We start from the raw sequence: 22063 nt of genomic DNA on the forward strand, positions 1-22063 counted from the left end.
CACCCAAGCAGGGACCCCTACTCTTTTGGTGAAGCTCATTTTACTCCAAGGAAAAGGTGTCCATCACCATGGCTTTTGTCACTCCTCTGAAGGTGGACTCACCCAAACACAGCGCTCGTGGTCACTGGGAAAAAGGAGTTGGAGGCAGAGCACAGAGAGGAGATCCCCTGTGCCAGGAGAGGCTCCTACCTGACACACCTGGGCAGGGAGAGCCGCTGTCCCCAAAGCTGGCCTCACCTTGAGGTCTTGGCCAGCTTCTGAGAGCTGCACCCAGCGAGCTCACCTCTTTCCCTGTCTGACATAAGTGGCATCTGTATCCACGAGCTATGGGTCAGACAGCAGCTGATATGTATCTGCTATCAGGTGTTCACAGCCCATTTGGAAAAAAAAAAAATGCAAATTTCTGCTGCCAGAGAACTGGGGGAAAGGCCCAGAGAGATGTTCAGGAGGCTACAGAACAGAATTAGTGACTTCCACAGCCAATAAGTTGACTTTTAGGATCAAACCATGCAGCCCCCACGGGAGATGAATTCTATCTTGGGAAGTTGCCGCCTCCCTGAGCCACTCGTACAGCAATGAGTAGCTGGCAAAGACCCAGCAATGGGGCTGGGGTGAGAGGCACCCCTGAAAAGCAATAGGGTGATCCTTCAGTCATTCAAAAAGCATTTCCTAAACCCCTACAACGTGCCAGAGATTTCATTGGCACCAGTTAGCTAGTGAGGTAAATAAGAACCACCATAGAAGTCACCCTGAAATTCCCCCAAAAAGAACAGACTGGTTTATTGAAAAAACACACAGACAGATAGACATGTGCATATCGATATAGACAACAGTCAGTCCTCATTATCCACGGATTCCATATTTGCCAATTCTCCTACTCACTAAAATGTATCTATAATCCCACAATCAACCCTCGCAGCTCCATGGCCGTTGTTTTTGCACACACACGGATCGTGAAGCATTTGTCACCGTGCACACATGTGCCAACTCTCAGACCATCAACGACTGTCCCTTTCTCAGCCTACTTGTGCCATGTTTTTCACATTTTTGCACTTTCTGCTGGGATTCTGCCACTTAAAATGGACCCAAACAAATTACCGAAGTGTTTTCTAATGTCCCCAGGTGCAAGTGTCCCCAAGTGCAAAAAAGATTGTCCTGTGCCCCGAGGGGAAAAAAAAAACATACATTACACGCTTTGCTCAGACAGGAGCAAAAGGGCCGTTGGCCATGGAGTATGAGGTTAAAGAATCAATAATACATATTAAATTAGGGACTTTAAAAATAAATATACAAAAAATAAGATAAGCATTGATCAACAGACAAATACATTGTGGTTGGAAGTTCACGGACATCTAACTGTATTTTCCCTAGAAGCAATGGTTGGGTGACTGCAGCAACTTTACAGGACATAACTAATGAGGATCGACTGTGTGTACGTTACGTACATAACTGAAATGCCTGCGTTAACTACATTCCACGGTGGCCGCCTGTACGTTCTCACTGTCCACACATGTTGCCTTCCCATGAAGAGATGGAGTTTATGACCTGGGTTGCTTTAACCAGTAGAGCATGCCGGCTTCCTAGCCACGTCAGTAAGAACACTGGCAGCTCCTTCTCCCTCCCTGGGAAGCTCCCTCCTTCTTAGAGCCTGGAGCTGCCGTGTCCAGGCTCTGTCCTGGAACGATAGGCCGTGGGGAGACACCACGGGACAAGCACTGAGGGGTGTGATAGTCAGCCCCAGCAGCAGCCCCGAGCAAGGCCAGAGAGCCCTGCCTAACCCAGAGACGGGGGGATAACATCACTTAGCAGTTGTTTGAGTTTGTTTTGGGGAACAGGAGAGTCGTGATGCAACCAGAGATAGTGAAACAGCCCTAAGCCAACCTGGGCAGAGGCACAGCAGTCAGGTGACGGGGCACCCTCATGGCACTAACAGTCCAGGGAGGGTGGCTTCTATGTCTACATGGCTGGAAGGGACTTCGTATATCGTAGAGAAACTGAATCCAAGAGGCTGACTTGCCCAAGTTCACACAGTGAGACCAGCCCCCGGGCTGCTATGCGGAACATCTGCTCTGCAGAGTTCACCTGGGAAAGTCTGGATAAAGCAGCCTCACGCGCCAGCTGTGCCAAAGGCAGCTCTCCAGAAAGATGAATGAGGAAGGTGGGCGACTCACGACACACAGATACAGCAGAGTGTGAGCCGGGCAGGTGAGGTGACCCCCTCCACAGGGCACGCACCTGAGGGCTGCGTCGGCTCCCGGTACTCTCCGCTGCTGATCTGCCGAATGAGGTTTTTGTGATCGAAACCATCGAAGGGCATCGTTCCGTAAACCAGGGTGTAAAGCAACACGCCCAGGGCCCAGCTGTCCACCTGGAGCAGAGAAACAGGACACAGAGGAGCTGAGAAATAGTTTCCTGGGATGTGTTCCAGACCATCAGTATCACAGCATGAGAGCAGTCACCCCCAACGCCCGGGGGAACTGAATGTAGCACCTGGCAGACAGGATCCCATCACAGCCTGACAACTGATCATAATGCAGGCCTGACCTATGGAAGAACTTTCCTAAGTAGGTTATCTTCTTTGATCCTCACTGTAGTGAGGCAAGTAGGGCTTGGATTATTCTCAGCCCCATTTGACAGATGAGAATGCGGAGGCACAAGGCAGCTACAAGGTTTCTCCAGGGGGTAAAACTTGGGACATGTGACTCTTCATTCCTAATATGGGAATCAATTCCTTCCTGTTTCTTCTTCAAATGGATTGGGGGGGCTTCCAATGGAAATCTTACAAGAGTCAGGCACACAACCAACATGAACAGAGGAAGAAAGAATTTGGGGTACAATGCACAGTGCTGGAGATACACACACTGTAGAGGGCACCCACACATCTCGGATAGGCCACCTCTCCTTGGATCACTGCTGCCATGTAGAAATGAGGGCCCACCACCACCACCACCTTTTGTTTTCAAAGAGAAGTCAGAAACCACACTTTTCTATGAAATCTCCCAATTATTAAATGTTTGTTCAGTTTTTTATAAGGACAAATGTGGCCAAATAAAGCCAGATCAGCGATCCCCAGCTTGTAACCTCGGATACCGATCATCACCACAGCAGCATTCATTGCCTAAGATAAATTTACAGCATTGAGTTCCTGCAATTTTGTAAACTAAACCCGATGCTCCTCCCTTACAGTCTAGTTTTAAAAGACTTTCTCTTCGGGAATTGGTGGAGACACTGGTATCCTTCTCTTCACCCCCCAGCCCTGCCCCAAACACTCTGGAATAGATAAATATTTAGAAGAAAACATTTCCACACACTGAGCAGCTGCTATTTAAAGAATATTAAGTGGATGAACCTCTCTGTAAAAGAGAACCATCTTAAAAGAGAATCATCACCCACAGATATTTCTGAAGAACACAACTAACCTACTTTCAAAATAACCATTTTATACGTATACATCTTGCAGCAGCCCTGAAAGCTTTAGGCATACAGAGGAACACATCTCTCCTGAAATAGAAAATGCCATTAAAACATATTTCCTTAGTGAAATACATGTCCTGCTGTTGGCGGGACTGTAAATTAGTACAACCGCTACAGAAATCAGAGTGGAGGCTCCTGAAAGACAGGCATGGAACCACCATAGGACCCATCTGTCCTACTTCTCAGTATTTATCCTGAAGAAGGAAAGTCATCTTACTACAGTGACACCCATGCTTATAGCAGCACAATTCACAATAGCCAAACTATGGAACCTGTCTAGGTGTCCATCAACAGATGAATGTATAAAGAAAATGCTGCGGTGCATATACACAATGGAGTCTTATTCAGCCATAAAGAAAAATGAAATTATGACATTTGCAAGAAAATGGATGGTATTAGAGACCATCATGTTAAGCAAAATAAGTCAAACTCAGAAGGTTTTCTCTGATATGCAGAAGCTAGAGAGGAAAAAGGAAAACAAAGGTGGAGGTGGATCTCCAATAAATCAAAGGGGAGATCAACAGAAGAAAGAAACCAAGAATGGGTGGCGGAGGGTGGGGAGCACTGGGGAGGGATACTGGTCAAATTACTTTGTCACATTGTGTGCACATATGAATACGTAACAACAAATCCCCAAAATATGTAGAAGTGTAATGCACCAATAAAAAAAAAATGTGGAAAAAAAGAAAAAAGAAAGAAATACTTATGCTATTAAAAATATGTGCAAAATAATATTCACTTGAAGAGTCAGGGGTTTCTTCTTTCTTTGCTCATTTGTTCTGTTTGTTTTGATACAATATGGAAAAGCTGAATATCCAAATCTAGGGGAGATTATAAATATAATATGTCATATTCATACAATATGACATTATGTCGTTACAAATCATTTTTAATGATAATAAATTTGGAAGATGTCACAATATAATTTTAAGTTAATAAAGGGTAAGATAGACTTTATATGTGTGTGTGTGTGTGTGTGTGTGTGTATATATATATATATATATATATATAAAATATGTCACATTATGGATATCTTGCCCTTTATTAACTTGATCTCAACTATTTTTAGATGATCCCAATTATTTCTGTGATCTTAATTATTCTTGAAGTGCAGAGGTCTACACTGTAAAACTCTAAAAGAAGAGTCGCAAAAATATTAAGTTCCTGTCTCTTGGTGGGGGACGGCATGCAACTTTAGTTTTTCTTGGGCTTTCCTGGATTTTAAAAATTTTCTCCCAGTGTAGATTTTATTGCTTTTTTTGGTCACATGAAGACAAGTTTTCTCTGCTTCTCTTCTGGGTTTTCAAAGAATTTCCCAGATCCAGTTCTTGCCTCACCCCCTGTACACCAGGCAGCCTGCTTACCTCTGGCCCTCGGTAAGGCCTCCCATTGACGATTTCGGGGGATGCATAGAGGGGGCTCCCACAAAATGTTTGCAAGAACTTGTCCTTCTGGTACAGGTTGGAGAGCCCAAAGTCAGCAATCTATAAAGAGAATAAGATCCAACAAGACTTGTTAGCATTGGCCATCAGTTCAAACCAGTTTAAACCAGTTCAAAAGAGAGCAGATGAGGGCACCTGGGCCATTTCCTCTCTAGTCTGAGTCTCCATCCAAGGACAATTCAGCACAAGGGGGCCAAGGTTTCCCAGCACCCATTACTAGCTCCACCACATCTGCAGACCACATGCTCTGTTACTTACAATTACTCTTCATATGGACTCTCTATTGAACTTTGAGACTTGCTCTGAGAAATAACTCCCACAAAGACACCTGCTTGATATTTCTGATGAACATTAAAGCATTTATAGCTCCCCCACCATCTGTGAAGAACATGCTCCAAGACCCCCAGTGAATGCTAAAACCTGAGATAGCACCAAACTCTATACCTACTGCATTTACCCCATAAATATATACCTATGGTAAAGTTTAATTTATAAACAGGCACAAAAAGACATTAACAATGATATCTAACAATAAAATAGAACAATTATAAAAATATACTGTAATAAGATTAATTGCCAGCATCATATTCTTGTACTCTGGGGCCATGATTAAGTAAAGTAAGGGTCATTTGACACAGACATTTCAATACTACAATAGTCACTGTGATAAATAAGATGGCTAAAATATGATATATCAAGAACTATGTAATGTTTTGAACAACCTACAATAAAAATTAATTTAAAAAAAAAAAGATGGCTATGTGACTGATGGGTGGGCAGCATATACAGTGTGGATCCACTGGACAAAGGCATGATTCACTTCCCAGACAGGATACAAATGGATGGCAGAGGATTTCAACACAATACTCCGAATGGTACATAATTTTAAATACACAAAATAGTTTATTTCTGGAATTTTCAATATAATGATTTTGGACCCTGATTCACTGTAGGTAACTAAAACCATAGTAACTGAAACCCTGAACAAGGGGAGACTATTGTATAACTATTAATTTAAAAATTGTCTCTCCGTGGTCTATCCCAAATCACACTGCATCTGTGGTAGTATGGGCATCACACTGTGGGAAATTCTGACCTACACAACTGAGAGCACTATTTATCCACCCACACTCGGATCAGAGTTCTATTTGACCCAATATAAAGTGCACACAGAGCATCAGGCTTTGAGTCCTCATATTTCAGCCTAAACTCTGTCACTGAGCAGGTCACTCAGCAACTCTGAACCTCTGCTGAGCCACCAGAAAATAGGAATCCATGATCCTACCCTGTTCTAGCTCATGGAATTAATGTGAGAATAAGAAAGCAAGTCAAGACCTTGAGAACAAAAGTGCTTCATAAACCACAAGTTTTGTGCACTTCACCTCACATCAGTTGTACTGCACGCTTCTTGGGATCATTCTCATCTCTGTAATCACCCAGTGCTTAGCACCTGTCCCTACCCAAGAAACACTTGCCACCAAGCATTATATTTTGAACAGTATGCATTCTACTTTGAAAATCACAAGCCAATTAACAGATAATGCAAAAAGATAGTAATAAAATTAACTGCTTATTGAACAAATCATGATTCACAGGCACTGTTGTATTCTCTAATCCTATAAAAACCACATTCATACAACAATGTGAATGTCCTCCATGCTGCTGAACTGTACAGACAAAAATACTTCAAAATGGTCAGTTTTACATTATGGATATTTTGCCACCATTTAAAAGAAGGAGATGAGGTTCTCCTTCCAAGATGTAACTAGTAAGCCGCAATGTAAACACCTGTGTCTCTGGGCCACGCTGCCCTGGGGCCACCTGCACATTTCAAGTCAGACTTGCACACAGAGTCCCTGTGGGTTTCTGCCATTCCCCAGGCTGGTTTCCACTGGAGGCTTATAAGTAAGATGAGTGACTTGCGTGCCCGGAGAACAGCCCAGCCTGAACACCACTGAGGCTCTGTTCTGAACGAAGCCCCTAGAATAAGCCTATTTTATTAAAAAAAAAAAAGTCATCCTTGAATGAATGGAATGTCATTGAAAGCAGCTGGTGTACAGCCACCCTCAGAAAACACATTCTCGGGGCTCAGATTGCACTTAATTGCCCCAAATTCCACTTTCTTATCAAGGCCCCTGACTCGCTCACAGGAAGTAGGCTGGGAGCTTTATGAAGTGTGCCCTGTCAATCAGAAGAGGAATGGAAAGAGTGCAGTCCTGGGGATCCCAAGAGGTCCTCAGGCTTCAGCCTCGCTCTGGCTGCAGCCACAGAGGAGCTCACAGGGCCCGGGGCACGTAGGCGCTTCCAAACACACGTGTGTTTGAGAGGCTCCCGCAGCACACGTGCAGCTGGCACCACACCGGGAGGTTCCGGCGGGTCTGGGCACCCTTGTTGCTGGGCCGGAGAGTGTGTTTACGTTGTGGCCCACTCCCATCCTCCCAGACTGATGTTTATCAGCCTCTCCTGTAAAACTGTCATTACTGCTGACACAAGATTAATAGAAATCTAGATTAGCCCATGTTCTTGGCACTTGAACGGAAAAAGCAGTATTAATCAACACACGCACAGAGTTCTCAAACCCTGAGCCAGTCAAACGTGGGCTTTAGCTCCAAGATTTAATGCCACATGGAGCTTACAGCACCCATGACTAGAGGGGATGTGGCCACTCTAGAAGCCTCAGTTTCCTCATCTGTAACATGAGGGCAGGAAAATTATCCACCCCAACAGTGACGTGGTGAAGCCGACACAAAGTTCATAAAATGTTTACAGTAGTAACTGGCATAGAACTGGAACTAAATGAATATTTGCCTCCCACCTTTAAATCCGGAAAGTTAATGTATTTGACGCAGAGCTTATCCCAATATCAGATTAGCCACAGAATGGAGAAGTTTAGGTGCCAAACCATCACAGAATTAAGCAGCTTTGAATTGCAAAATGATACATTAATCATTGCTGGGTTCTCTTTCTGTCCTTTGACCCGAGTCAAAGAGAAGGCCTCAGGTGGGCCACAGTGGGTCTGGAGCCCCTCCAGAGAGGTGTCAGAGAGAGCAGGCCTCCGCCTCACAGCAACCGGATCAAGCTGGAATTTAATGATGCTCTTTGGTTTCTGTTATATTTATTTTTGAACTTGTCTTCTATTCCTAATAGGTGATACTGGTTTTTTCATTACAAGTAATTATTAGCGTTTTTTCCAATAAATATCACTTGAAAGCACCACCTGAACTAAGTAAAAACACTAAGTCAAATTGCAAAAAGGATATTAGAAAAGGCAGAGGGAAGGGAAAGCTGAAGTCCTGGAAATGTTAAATGTCAACGGAATAAGACAAAAACAATCATCCCAGAACTGGTTTCCACATGAAAGGGCCCTAATGATGCTCTTCCTGACTTTTGCTCTGGAAACGAAGCAGCTGAAGGTTCAGGGTCCTAAGACGCTTTGCTGAAGGTCACAGAGAAGAAAACCAAGCACATGAACATGGGGGTCTCCGCTGTCCAGGTTCTCTGTGACAGAATGTGAGCTGTGTGTTGAGGGGACTCCCAGCAGGGAAGCCACCAGGCTCTGCTTGAGAGCAGCGCCTTGCCGCACCCTGGCGAGGTCTGCAGAGAGGTACCAGCTGTGCCCGCGCTTGTGCAGCCTGTTCCCTGCCTGGTCCTGGTTCAGAGCCTCCTGGTTCTATGAGTGGTGCTGCCCCTCCACCTCTCTGCAGAGGAATGGGAAAGTCAAGGCCCCTGGCCCGAATTTTAGAAGCTTTAGTTACTACCAATCCTCGCTAGAGGGGTGCCCAGCTCATGAAGCTCGGAGTTTAAAAGACAAATTAGGGAGTGATTTGTCACATTTCAAAAGGATTAACCTCGCTAGAACCCAGGGGCACCCTGCAGTCAGGGCACAAGTGAAACAAGCCAGATGCAAAGAGACACATATTGTCTGATCCTATTGATATGAGGTCCCTCAAGCCGACGAATTCAGAGAGAGAGAAAGCAGAATAGTGGCTGGCAGGGCGGCAGGGAGCAGAAGGCTCAGTGCTCGATGGGTGTGGAGACTCGGCCGTGCAGATGGACCACGGGGCAGTGATGGTCACACAAGGGTGTGAACCTGCTTCATGCCCTGTGCCGTGCACCTACAGACAGTAAGTTTTATGCTACCTGATGTATATTTTACCACCATAAAAAAAGGGTTAACTGCAGATCACTGCGAATAACGAGCTCACCTGGTAAGAAAGGGAGCATCAGCTTGTTAATACTGACAGCCAATAAAGGGAGGTGCTTACAACAGACACAACAGCCTGACAGCCACTTGTAGTGTCTAAGAGGAAGTATTGTGGCACTTGACCTACCAGAACCAGGGGACCCTGGGGCTAGCCTCGGCCTCGTCATTCCTAGGTAATTGGTAGGACCTGCTAGGCCACTTGATTTCCCCTGCTGCAAAATGGGACTCATGACAGAACTCGGTTCATAAAGGTGTTGAGTGGGCTGCAGAATATGCGAGTAAGGCCTCTGGCACAATCTTGGCTCCGGCTGACTGTGAATTATAGACATTGCAATAATACCGATGGTTGTACTGACTTAGCCATTGTTTGCTGAGCAGGGCAAACTTTGTACTGAAAGCACTAGAGCCACAGAATATTATCATCACCCATGTGTGAAACAGGCGTGTCCATCGGGACAGGCTGTGTAGTAGGATGGAGAGCTTCAGGACCTGGGTTCAGATCCCAGCCTCACCTCTTACCAAAGTTAACCTGCAGCACGTCAGTCAATCTGCCCTGCTCCAATCAGGTCCCTGGACCAGCAGCATCAGCATCAGCTAGGAGCATCCGGGAAAGGGGCACTGAGGGCCCTGCCCAAGCCCACTCACCTGCATCTCAACACAAGCTCCAGGGGACTCACTCTGAGCCTGGGTTTCTCCACCTGTACAACGGGTTTGTGATGATCATGTAACCCACCCGGGAGGACTGGTAGGAAGCCAAGTGAAGTGTTTACACCATGCCCAGCACACAGCAGGCCTTCAGTACCTGGGAGCTGCTACCACTTTAACCTCTCCCAGCCTCCGTTTCCTTTGCTGGGAAGTGGAACTGCAGTAGCACTAACCACAGTGTTGTGACAACCAAAGTCAGGTTAAATGAGGTAATAATAATAATAGTGACAGCTCTTCAGAGAGCCACGTGCTCATCTGTGAGCACCACCTACCTCGGTGCACTCAGTTCTCACAACTAACCTACGACAAGGCCTTCCTCACTTTGCAGATGAGGAAACCGAGGCACTCAGGAGTCGAATGGCTCGCCTGAGGCACGGGCGAAGGGCTGTTCTGGCCTAAAGCTCACACCCAGGGGAGTGACTGCTCTCAAGTGGCTGACGAGAACATGGGTGATTCCATCCAGGGAGACACTCTCATAGCTCCCTTCCGGCCTCCCAGTTAATTGCTGGGCTTCACCATGACGGCTGCAGTCAGGAACTGAAGGTAGGGAGTGGAGCAATGAGCAGAGGCGTGGGGCTTTCATCTTCAGAAGGTCTCCGCTCACACCGCCTCTCCAGAGACCTGGAGAAGCTGCTGCCCAGGGGCACATCCGGGAGGCCGCCTCCCAGGGGAGCGGAGGAGCAGTCCTGCGGCTCACTGCACACAGGACTCTGGCACCCTCCACCTGCTCCAGCCACTGCGACTCAGGACGCCTGGCCCCCCACCACAACAAGCCCTCGGAGATTCTCTCCCAGAGACAGCTGTCGGCAAGCCTCCTGGTAAGGCGGACTACGGCAAGTACTAAAAGGTGCCTTCCTACCAAGGGCTCTCTTGGACTGGGGGCATATTGGGGGGTTGGCAGTAAAGGGTAGAACTTAGAGGCAGGTGCTGGCTACATGGCTGTGGCCAGTCCCACAAGTATTCACTGCAGGAGGCTCCTCATCTGCAAGATACGGGTGATCAAACCTGGGGGGATGCCCTGGGGATCAGAGGAGTAAGCAACTGGGAGCAACCTGGCTCCTTAATTTCCTTTCCACTCCCTATGCCCTATTCTTGACCTTGTGGTTTCTTCCCTTGAAAGGCCACTGTCACATGCCTTTCTGTTGAACTCCTATCCATCCTTCAAAACCCACCTCTATTACCACTTCCTCGACAAAGGCTTTCTGGCCCTTCCTTTGGACAGACCCACTAGCTCCTTCAGCACTTCACACCCCATGGCACAAGGGATCAGATTCGGAAAATGCTTCCTGGAAGCACAGCAGGCAGAGAAGAGTGGGGGGGGCCTTCCAGACAGAAGCATGTGTGCCGGGTCAGGAAGCCAGAGAAAGCTCGGTGGACGGAGGAGCTCAAGTCCCTGACCTCCCCAGCTAAATCAGCACCTGCATGCTCCACCTCACCTGAGTGGGTTTTCTGCACCAATGACGTCATTTACTTATTGGTTTGCACCCCCGACTGGAAATCCTAAATCCATGACGGGAAGCACCTAAGCTTCTTCATTTACCTCTGGGTCCTTCTTGTGGCCATTACGACTGCCGGTTTAACAACTGCCAGATTCTGAGTTCCAAGAGGACAGGGACCTGGTCACCTGATTCACTATTAAATCCCCAGCATCCAGCCCAGGGCCAAAAACACAGGGCGAACTCGCTAAGTACTTACGATCGAATATCACCCAGATGTTCAACTGCTCAATGAGTAAGTGCAGAACTACGTGAGTGAATGCATGGACGCACACACACACACACACACACACACACACACAGTGGAGAGATGAATGAACAAATGAATTGATTAGTGCAGGAATGCCAAGTTCTCACATTCAAATAATCAAAGCCCAGAGGCCCGTGATCCCAGTGATCCCAAGCCTCGGTCTTGTTAAAACCCGGAGGTTTCTATCTCATCTTGTCCCGGGCCATTCAAAGCCTCTTTTCTTAGCCACAGCAGCGCTTCCATTGTCACTGGGGGCAGCAGGCCATCTCCCTTATGCCCCTCTACCCCGAGCCCTGGGAGCTCACCAGATTCCCAGCCCTCTCTGCGGAGGTTAGCTGACCCTGGTGCCGGGCCCTCTTCTCACTGGGAGGCGTCTGTACAGGAGTCTTCTCTGGGAATTGTCGGCATTCCATTCTCCCAGAGAGTGGGATGTGAATCTGGCCCGTTTTTATTAATTGCAAATTAATGCTATGCCGGGTGCTATTTTAGTCCATGCTTCCACAGAGCACGGAATGCGACCCAAACCAGCGCATTGCTCTCATTCTTTCTGCCGACGGACTGGGTGAGTATTTTTAGAAACCACACCCTCTGGCAGCGGCCAGATAAATAATTTCCAAGGCCAGATGTGCTCTGGGCAAATCAACATCAGCCAGGGAAGAGGAGAGGCGCAAGCTACAGGGCCCACACCAAGATGGCAGCGACGTGTCACAAGTTTAAAACCAGTGGCATCCTTAGAGGGCCAAGCCCTCCACCCTCTAGACGCAGAAGAAGGACCCGCATTTAGAGAGGCACCTCCCCCAGAGCCTCGAGGCAGGACCTTGCCGCTCCCATCGCCGGGGGGTAGCCCATCTGTGCCCTGGACCCCCAGTTCAGCGGGGATGGACACGGGAGACCAGCTTGTGGCCATGTGTCTGGCTGCTTTTGTCAGCAAGTGCCCTTTCTAAACACGCTTCGCCAAAACGCTGAGTCAGGAAATGCTGAGGGTATACAGCCGGAAGACAGATCAACACCAGCTGAAGTCCATTTTCAAAAACCTTGGAAGTGGGTGTGAGAGGAAGAAAAAGAGAATTTGCCTGGAAGTCAAACATGTGAGTTCTAATCCCGGCCCATTATTCCTTCACTCCATAATCTGACAGTTCCTCAGTACCTACTGTGTGCTGAGCCCTGTTTGACACACCCGGGAAACAGAGACGGCTACCTCGGGCTCACAGCGTGATCAGGAACACGTCACTGAGACTCAGACTGATCACTAAAAGAAGGGGTTGGAAAGTGATTCTCGACAACCTTTCAAGCTCTGGGATTCTCAGACCTTACGATTCCTTGCATAAGCAGAGAAAGAACCAAAAAAAAAAAAAAAAGAGAGAGAGATTTGATTTGTGTGTGTGTGTTTGTGTGTGTGCACACACACGCACACACACATACTCTACCTTGGGAAATGCCAGGGGTAGAAATTTCTAAGGAAAAGACAAAGACATGTCCAAACCTCAATGTTATTGTTCTTCTTTGTGTGTGCTGTTTGCCTACCTCATACGAGGGTCCTAGGTCGAGGGAGCTGGTCCCTGGGAGCTGGTCCCCTGTCACTGCCATCTTGCTTACTGCATATATGGGCCATCCTTCCAGGCTCCTGCCCCATTGTCCCCTGCACAATTGCTGTCAAAATTCTAACCATTCTTCTCCTCCATGGGGAATTCTATGACTCTGCAGGAAGCTATGTGCCTTATCACTTCTGGGACTACATCATAGGACAAAGAGGTCACAGTGCAGCACAGAACACAATCCCCAGGCAGAGGATCACATTCCAGGCCTTGTAAAGACTGGATTTAGTTCTGAGGGCTCTGGGGGCAGGTGGCAGGAAGAATCTGAAGAGAAAGTCACCAAGGTCGATGACACAAGCCCTTAGAAGGCTGGGACCCAACTTTATAGCAGGATCTGACCCCCACTCCCCAGGACCCAGCACCTTCAGCCAGATGGCCTCCTCTCGGTTCCCTCTCCAGGCCCAGACACTTGGTGGCTCTCCTCTAGCATCAGTAAGCGCCAACACTTTCACTATCGTATTGTCTAAATTTTCCATGTTGTTACTGATGCCCCAGGACTGGGCACAGGGCACTGCACACAGTAACTACACAGATAATGCACATGAACAAAATGAATGAACAGTAATCCCCAGAGATAGGAAGAGGCATCCCTGCTTGACAGATAAGAAAACAAAGACTTAGACCAATGAATAACTGACCTAAAACCCTCCATTAGTAAGGGGCAGGGTGGCAATGCAAACGCGGGCTATCCATCCCCAAAACTCTTAACCTTGACTCATTTGTACACCATTCTTAGCAGTTAATAAAACTGAACAGAGAGGATATCTCATTCACAGCCCACAGCAAACCCGCTGGGCATGACTGTTGCCCATTTTACAGAGGAGGAAACAGGTTTGTGTGGCTTTCCCCATGTCAAGCAGCTAATAAGTCACACAGCCCAGAATTTTCTAACACCACATTTAGTGCTCCTTCTAGAATAATCCAGTCACTTTGCCCAAAATGGAAAGATCCTGAGCATTCACTTCCTGTTCCTAGGGAAACTGACCAGTAGTTCCTCTGAACTCTACGGACTATTTGGAAATGTGCAGCTGAGGTCAGCTACTCTGGGAGAACAAGAGGTCACCGGGATGTGGCTTCCAGGGGCTCTCAAAGGGTGGTGGTGACCAGAGGTTGCCACCGTGATCTACAAAAGCAACTCCATCCTTCCAAGCACGGGAACTGTCTCGCTGCGCACCCCACCACTGACACCAAGAACAACAAAAGAGACAAGGGTGCAAACCCGTTCCCATGCTTTGTCCGGGGACCAGGGATAAGGCACTAACGTCACAAGTGGCCAATTGGAGGGCTCCTGCTGGTGCTGGGAATACTGAGGCCATTTCATAATGAAACCCACGCAGCGAGCTCCGTTTATTTTGAAACCGTATTTGCTTATTTTGCAGACGTGATCAAAAGGACATTCACAGTGCTCCCCAGGAGGCACTTGAACCCTGCTGGCCAGGAGAGCTTTCTCCAGCTCCGACGGCAGCCAGCAATAATACTCCCCATAAAAGTAAACTCCATCCTTTGCAATTTCCCAACAGCCAACACCACCATCAATTTGGTCAGCCTCCCAGTTCTGTGGCTGGTGTCAGGGGTGAGAGGGTCGGAGGGAGAAGTAGGAGATGTGGGGCCCTGCTAGCAAAACCAACTTGGTGACATGAACTTGGGCTCGTGGGGTTCGAATCCTAACTCCAGTACTTACCACTGTGTTACTGTGCCTCAGTTTCCCTATCTGCAAAATGATGTAAATAGCAGTTCCTATCTTGTATGGGTGTCATGAAGACTGAATTTAAGGGATGTGAAATACATATGAAATATGTGTTAGTGGTGCTAAGTACTTTTGGGGGGATAACTTTAGACTAGGAGCTTCCTGAGGGCAGGAACTGTATCTCGGTCATCTCTTTACACCCCAGCAGCAAGCACAGTCTGGCATATAGTAGGAGATCAATTAATGATGGTCGGATAGAACTGCACTAAACTGAGAGCTCAAGCCAAGCTCTTCCGGAATCTGCCTGCAGCAAGGGAAGTGAGTGGCTGCCTCATTCATTCCAGGCTGCAGCCCAAAGGGGGTTCCGCCCCCAGCCCCTTGCAACCCAGACTCTGCCTATCAATCAGCGAGGCAAGAGCCTTACCTTAATATTGCAGTTGTCATCGAGTAGTATATTTTCCAACTTCAAGTCCCGGTGGACCACACCATTCTGAAATGAGAAGACAGGAGGGAAACTGAATGGAAGCAGCCAGAAGAGAGAGAGAAAGAGGAAGGAGGAGGCTGAGCAAGTGGGGACGTCTGACAGATGAAAGAAGTGCGCCCGCCTGGTGGTCTGCACCTCCATCCTTCAGGGCTGCTCTTGCTGTCATGATGCTCCCCAGCCAGCGACAGGGACAAGAGAGCATTAGTCACTTGCTGTGTGGTTAAGGGAAAAATGACTGGAATCCATTCTCCCCCAGCGCCTGTAAACCAGCAGGGGGATTCTTTGTCGGAATGTAATTCTGCTGTGTGAAAGCCTAACGTCCCAGGCAGCCCAGACCACGTCTGTCTGAGACGGGATTCCCAGGGAAGGCGCAGAGCCGTCTGCAGGCAGCTCCGAGTGCGGGGCTCCCAGGCCGCGCCTGTCTGTGTGCATCCCCCGCTGGAAAGGCGCTTGGGCCAAGGTCCTCTGACCCATGAAAGTGATGGAGACCTGCCCTGAGGACCACAGGGTACTTCCTACAGAGCTGGGAGGGGAGAGGGGGGGCAGTCCCTCTGGGCTCAGCAGGACTTGGGGCAGGTGACAGGTGAACCACAGAGCAGACCAGAGACACTGGCCTCACCTAAGCGGGTCACTGCCACACTGTGTGAGCTTCCCGTCAGGCACACTGGCAAGGCTGGAAGCTGAACTGCAGTGACACAGAACCAGCCGAAAGATGAGAATGGGCCGTTTGGCAATAGATCCAACTGTCCTCTAGGGAGCTGTGTGGATAAAGCGCAGGGAGCAGGATCTGAGCATCATTCCGCAGGAGGGACGTGTGCAGCCGAAGCCGCGCTCAAAAGCACACCGGCTGCCATGTTTATAGTAGGATCTTGGCTGCTTGTTTTCTTTTCCTTGTGACATTTCCTAATATCTCCAAAAGCACTGACTGGAGAGGAATGACAACATGTATTTCTGCTACTCTTGTCCTAATCCAAGCCTTCAGGGAGGCACTCCGAACTCAGAAATGCTCAAAACCACATCTCCCGGAGGAGGAGGATGGAATACAAGGTACCTGCTTTTGGAATACAAGGTACCTGCTTTTGTCTGGTTCTGAACCCTGGGAGCTGTTGGTTTACACTGTAACATCCTTGGCTTTCCTAATTAGACATAAGAAAGCCCCATTCATACAGAATCCAAGTGTTCACACACTTCAAATAATGAAAACAGCGTCAGCGGTGCTTCCCAACGGCACCTAAGAATAAAACACAGAGCACGGAAAGACCAGACCGTGAATGCCTTTCCAGGCAGCCAAGAGAGGTCTAGAGTTGGGAGTTTGAATAGCCGTGATTTTCTTCTTATATCGCAACGAACAGGTATCACTTGTATAATCTGGTAAGAATCACACATCCACGGGGCCCTGCGTGGCCCTGGCTGCCGGTCAGGCTGGGCCGTACCTTGTGACAATAGTGCACAGCTGAGACGATCTGCCGAAAGAAGTGTCTGGTCTCCCTCTCGCTCAGGCGTCTCCGCTCGCTGATGTAATCGTACAGCTCCCCTTTGCTGGCATATTCCATGATGATCACAATCTTATCTTTGTTCTCAAACACTGCGGTGGGGGGAAAAGCGATAAATAAATACCCCGTTTATCCAGCAAGCCCGCTTGTGACCGCAGAGTGAGAGAGAGGACGGCGGAGATGTCGCTGATGGGGGTGAAGCCAGCCAAAGAGCGATCAAGGGATCAGGACACAAACCAGCGCACCCCACGCCCGGAGGACTCGGGCAAGTTTCCCAGCCGGGTGGACAACGGACTTCTCTGCGTCAGCGGACACGCCTTCGAAGCATCGAGGGAAAGGTGGTTCTTTTCTGAGGACACCAACACCACCGTTGCCAAGATCCTTCCTCACAACCCCCTCCCACCAGGGGAGCTCTGCTGTGGGCAGAGGGGGGCAATAAACACACAGCCGTCACCTACCAGCCCCTCCACAAGGACCGGGCGCTGGATCTGATGCCTACCCTCACCCCTAAACAGGTGCCCAATCTTGTCCTCTTTTTGCTCAAAACCATCTGGATTTCCCTTCTCATTCAAAATAAAACCCAAAGTTGCCCAATGGGGACATCCCTGAGTCCTGTGTTACCCGATGGGCCCCTCGGACCCCTATTTCACATCCTTTCTGCGTATTTCTCCCACCTGAACGTAACGAGGGTTGGTCTATCTTTCTGCCATACTATAGGGCCAAGTAACTTTTTTTTTTTTTTTTTTTAAGAATTGAACCTTTATTTGATTTGATTTGATGTGGTGCTGAGGATCAAACCTGGGGCCTCACCTCACGCTAGGTAAGAGCTACACTGAGCTACAACTGAGCTACAACCCCAGCCCTAATTTTTATTTAATGAATAAACTCCAACTTCACAATTGGTCTCTGGACAACACAAAATAATCACGTTGTGCTCACTGTGCACCAGGCTCATGTAAGTTTTGAGGACCTGCACAAACTCATTTGAACCTCATGGTGAGCTCTTGGGGAAGCATCTGTCATTTCGCCATTTGAAAAACAAGGAAACTGAGGTCCATGGAGGTTATGATACTTGACAGCGCTGGTGGAATCAGGCTGGCTCTGGCTCCTGGCAAGGACGGGATGCCCCTGAGCCGGGTCCCTGCCTCCAGCTCTGGCCCTTCTCTCCCAACCTCCTCATCACCACAGTCAGCACCTCCCCCAGTGTCTGTAAGTGCTGCTCTCCTCAGCTCTGGGGCTCTCCAGCAGTCACATTCAAACTGGGGGTTCCAGGCAGACATCCAAGACCAATGCAGGGAGCAGAGGGAAGGCCAGGCTCCAGGTCCTCAGCACCACCTCCACCTTGCTACCTGCTCTGTGCTCTGGGCTTCCACCCAAGATTTCCTCAGAGCCATGACAAGAGAAGTCACAATTGTTTTGAAATCCATCACTCAAGAGGGATGTGGTATAAAATTGTGGGGTACCCAGGACCCTCCCTGAAGAACCTCAGCCTATGTTCCTCCACCTCATCAACTTCTGCTATTCCCATCAGGCCCCCCACACATACCAATGCATAACCAATTGCTCAGACACACAGACGTGCACGCACGCGCACACACACACACACACACACACACACACACACACACACTCTGAGCTATTTCCCACTCTGCCCTTGGCCTTCCCCCTACCTGTCTTCCCTGCAGGTAAACTCCAACTCATCCATCAAGACTGCACTCAAATGTGCCTTCCGCCAGGCCTCCTTCCGCCTCTTACTCTGCCAGGCAGACACCCACCCCCTAGCACTTTCAAAGCACACTCAATTGTTTTCTGGGAAATGCCTCCCCCTAGACTGTGAACCTGGCCTGAGAGAGCTAAAACCTGTAGTTTCGGAATCGGATACTCCTAAGAAGGGTTCTGGCTCTGCCTCTGACTGGCTGTGGGACTCTGAGCAAGTTGCTTCTCCTCTCTGAGCCTCAGGCTAGGCCACTATTAAAACAGGAATAACATTAGTCAGCACTTCCTAGAACTGTTGGGAGAATCCTATTGAGACCAGCTATGTTCAATGCTCAGAGCAAAGCCTGAACCTACAGGAGGCTCTCAGTAATGTGAGCTATTATTGGCGCTATTAGTAGTATTGCATCCCCAGCACCTGGCACTGAGACAGACAGACAGACAGACATGCATGCACCCAATGAACAACTGACTTGAACTGGAATAGGTCCCAGGCCTGGGTCTCCTTCCACCCACACTTGTCACTGGTTGCTAGAAGCTCAGGCCCCTGCGGTTCCTTTTTGGCTCCTCTAAGTCCAGCCACCTCTGTGATAAAATGAGGGGAGAGGCAGGCAGGAGGAGGAGGGCGCGGCCAGACACAACCGGCTGATCTGGCGACTGCTGGCCCCGCTGTACCCTGCAGCTTCGGCTCCTGCCAGGCTTTCAGCCTAGTGTGCACTTTCCATTAACAATAAACTTTGGAAACTGGAAAGGCTGCCTCGGGCGTGTGGCTCAGGCTCTAAAATGACGGAGTGATGTGCCCCAGAAAAGGCAGCAGGTTTTCTCATTCTAAAAAGGCAGGAAATGTAGAAAGGGGGAAAGACTTTGACCGGAAAATAAACAAGGGCCTCACACCCCAACGAGTCTGGCGCATCCTTAAAGGGGCCAAAGTCATCACTGGCCCCTTGGTGACTGTCACCGGGCGGTGGAGGCCACAGCCTAGTGTAGACTCTGGGGCTGTTTCAGGGACTAGGCTCCTTCTCTCCAGCTGGCTGGCTAGGCATCAAGGAGACATAAGCACAATCCAGTTCAGGACAGCTCAATAGGATGATAACCCGCTAGACACGTTCCCTCAAGTCCCGTGGGTCCCACCTGTACAAGAGTCCTGCTCACCACCCCAGCCCATCCTCACTAGTTTCCAGCCTTTCTCTCTACTGGCTGCAAGGTGAGGAGGCTGAGGAATAGCTTCACGTGCACATGCCCTGGAGCACGGCTTCTGTAGGATCTCCTGGGCAAAGAAGGTTCCAGGGTCAAACACAAATGAAATGCTGATCCTTGGTTGCCCTCTCCCTGGTTTCCTTCACTGAACCTCGGCAGGTCAACTGGGCCACCTCGGTATTCCTACTGACACCCTGAAAACCTAGTCAGGAGCCATTGTGGGAAGCAGGTGGCATCCCAGTGATAAAATTAGCCCCTCGATATTGTGGGCTGTCAACCCAGTCAGAGAACTCCCCACCAGGTCAGGCCTGGCTCTGGGACAGCGACTCTCATCCCTCACCCGGGCTCATAGGAAGCAATCCAAGTCTCAAGGCCACAGTCCTGAAGGCAACCTCCGTGAGCTAAATGCAAGTAAGAATTCTAGACTTGGAAGTGTGTGGCCAAAGGGGTGAAGCTTCTTGAGTTCCTTCTTGAGAATAGCAACATGTGTTGTAGCCCTACTATGCACAGGCCCCGTGCTAATAAACATTTTACATGAGTTCTGCCATATAGGTGTGGTCCTTTGAGTATCCTTGTAGTACAGATCACCACCCTTGGGGGTAGTTAGGCTAATGATTGATGGGCACAGCTTCAGAGAGCACAGCCAGAACCAGGACTGGGCCCCAGCAGTCTGACTGCAGACTCCAAGCTCTTGGCCTCTATATTATTATTCATACACATCAATTCCTCTGACTTCTCTTCATCAGATCAATGAGGTTAATCATTTCCAAACATGGTCCTAGGGGGACTCAATGAGTCTGTCCTCAGCATGGCGCCTCCCAAACTGGTGCTCAGCCAACGGAAGCCATTCCCATCATACTTCACCTGCCTCTTGGGCAGCTACGGCAGAACAAAATCCCTAAGATCTTCCTCTCCCCGACCGCAAGGCTCTTTAAAATGTGTTATGGCTGCCACAGAAAAACAGGATTTTCAAGCAGGAAGGAACGTCGCGATCACCTATTATTTTTCCAGAAGTCTAGGATATATAATTTATAAGAGCAAGGCCTTGGGAATTCGCACTGAAGAATGACCAGCTTCCGCACCCTCAGCCCAAGGCTCCTTGCCCATGGTTAAGGTCACTATCGGCGAGGTGGTAGGAACACTCTCGGCCATTCTTCTGGAGAAATGGGCTGCTATCCTTGGGCACTTTTACAACTGGTTATTTATAAGCCCAGAAATCTTGTCTGTGTTTATGTTATTAGTCACTAAGCAAAAGCTTATTTTCCACCAGTTGGGAAGGGTTTCCTTTCTAAAAAATGAAAGCCTGTGTCTCTTGGCCAGACAGTTTTACCCAGAAGCCCAGTGGCTCCAGAATGGTAAGGAAAACTGTGGCCCTTGACATGCCAGGCCTACCAGGAGACTCAGGGCCCTGAATAGAAACCTGGCCCAGCCAGAATCAGCCACGGCACCAGGCCAGGTCCATGTGGGGCGCTGCCTGGGTTTGGGTAAAGCAACTAAGTTTTGCAAAGCACCTACTATGTGGATGGCATTGGGGATCATAAGAGAAGGCTTTGCCAGGTTAAGAGAGGGAGGGAAGACCAGTCAGGGGGAAGGGGCGGCAAGAAGAAGGGAACAAACGGAGCGCTCCCAGCCGCTGGCAGGTGCCAGAGAAGGAGAAGGGGAAGAAGGGACTATGAATGGAACAGGGAGGCCTCAATGCCCACCAGGAGCCCCAGGGCAGTCAGTTGACCAAACACTGCCCAGAATGATGAGAGAGATGAGAGAGCCAGGAGAGCATCCAGGATCCCGGACCTATGAAACAGTCCAAGGGTCACTTCTTCCCAGATCCCCAGACAGTGAACCTCCTTCCCTAAACACACAATCAACTGTCAATGAACAAGGACTACAAGCCATGGTCTCAAGCGTTCAGCCCTCACAATGATCCCTATGAAACGGGTCCAGGCTGAGTTTCTCTCACCTGAAATGCCTGGGAACAAAAGCATTTCAGATTTTTTCAGATTTTGGAATATTTGCATATACATAATTGGATGGGACCCAAGTCTAAACATGAAATTTATTTGTGTTTTATACACACTTTATAAATAAAGCCTGAAGATAATTTTATGCAATATTTTTTAATAATTATGTGCATGAAACAAAATTTCATGGTATAGAATTTTCTATGTATGGAGTCATGTTGGTGCTTAGAAAGTTTTGGGTTCTGGGGCAGTCTGGATTTTAGATTTTATATCAATACTATCCCTACTTTATAAACACAGAACCAGCACTCACAACAAGAAACAACGGTGCCAGTACCTTACCAACCTCCGACTATGTCCTCTTT

The 22063-nt window shown here is 48.6% G+C and overlaps 1 protein-coding gene across 1 annotated transcript in view; it reads right to left on the reverse strand.

Annotated features, from left to right (window-relative positions):
* The window catches only part of Nuak1 (NUAK family kinase 1), a 63618-nt gene that overhangs the window by 1423 nt on the left and 40132 nt on the right, over positions 1-22063 (reverse strand). Inside the window, exons 3-6 of the mRNA XM_076855056.2 lie at positions 16771-16922; positions 15278-15343; positions 4839-4958; positions 2236-2368 (exon numbers count right to left, since the gene is read on the reverse strand). Of these exons, the coding sequence (XP_076711171.2) occupies positions 2236-2368; positions 4839-4958; positions 15278-15343; positions 16771-16922 (471 nt within the window). The remainder of the gene's footprint in view (positions 1-2235; positions 2369-4838; positions 4959-15277; positions 15344-16770; positions 16923-22063) is intronic.

Source organism: Callospermophilus lateralis, chromosome 4 (genome assembly GCF_048772815.1).
Source record: "Callospermophilus lateralis isolate mCalLat2 chromosome 4, mCalLat2.hap1, whole genome shotgun sequence".
NCBI lineage: Eukaryota > Metazoa > Chordata > Mammalia > Rodentia > Sciuridae > Callospermophilus > Callospermophilus lateralis.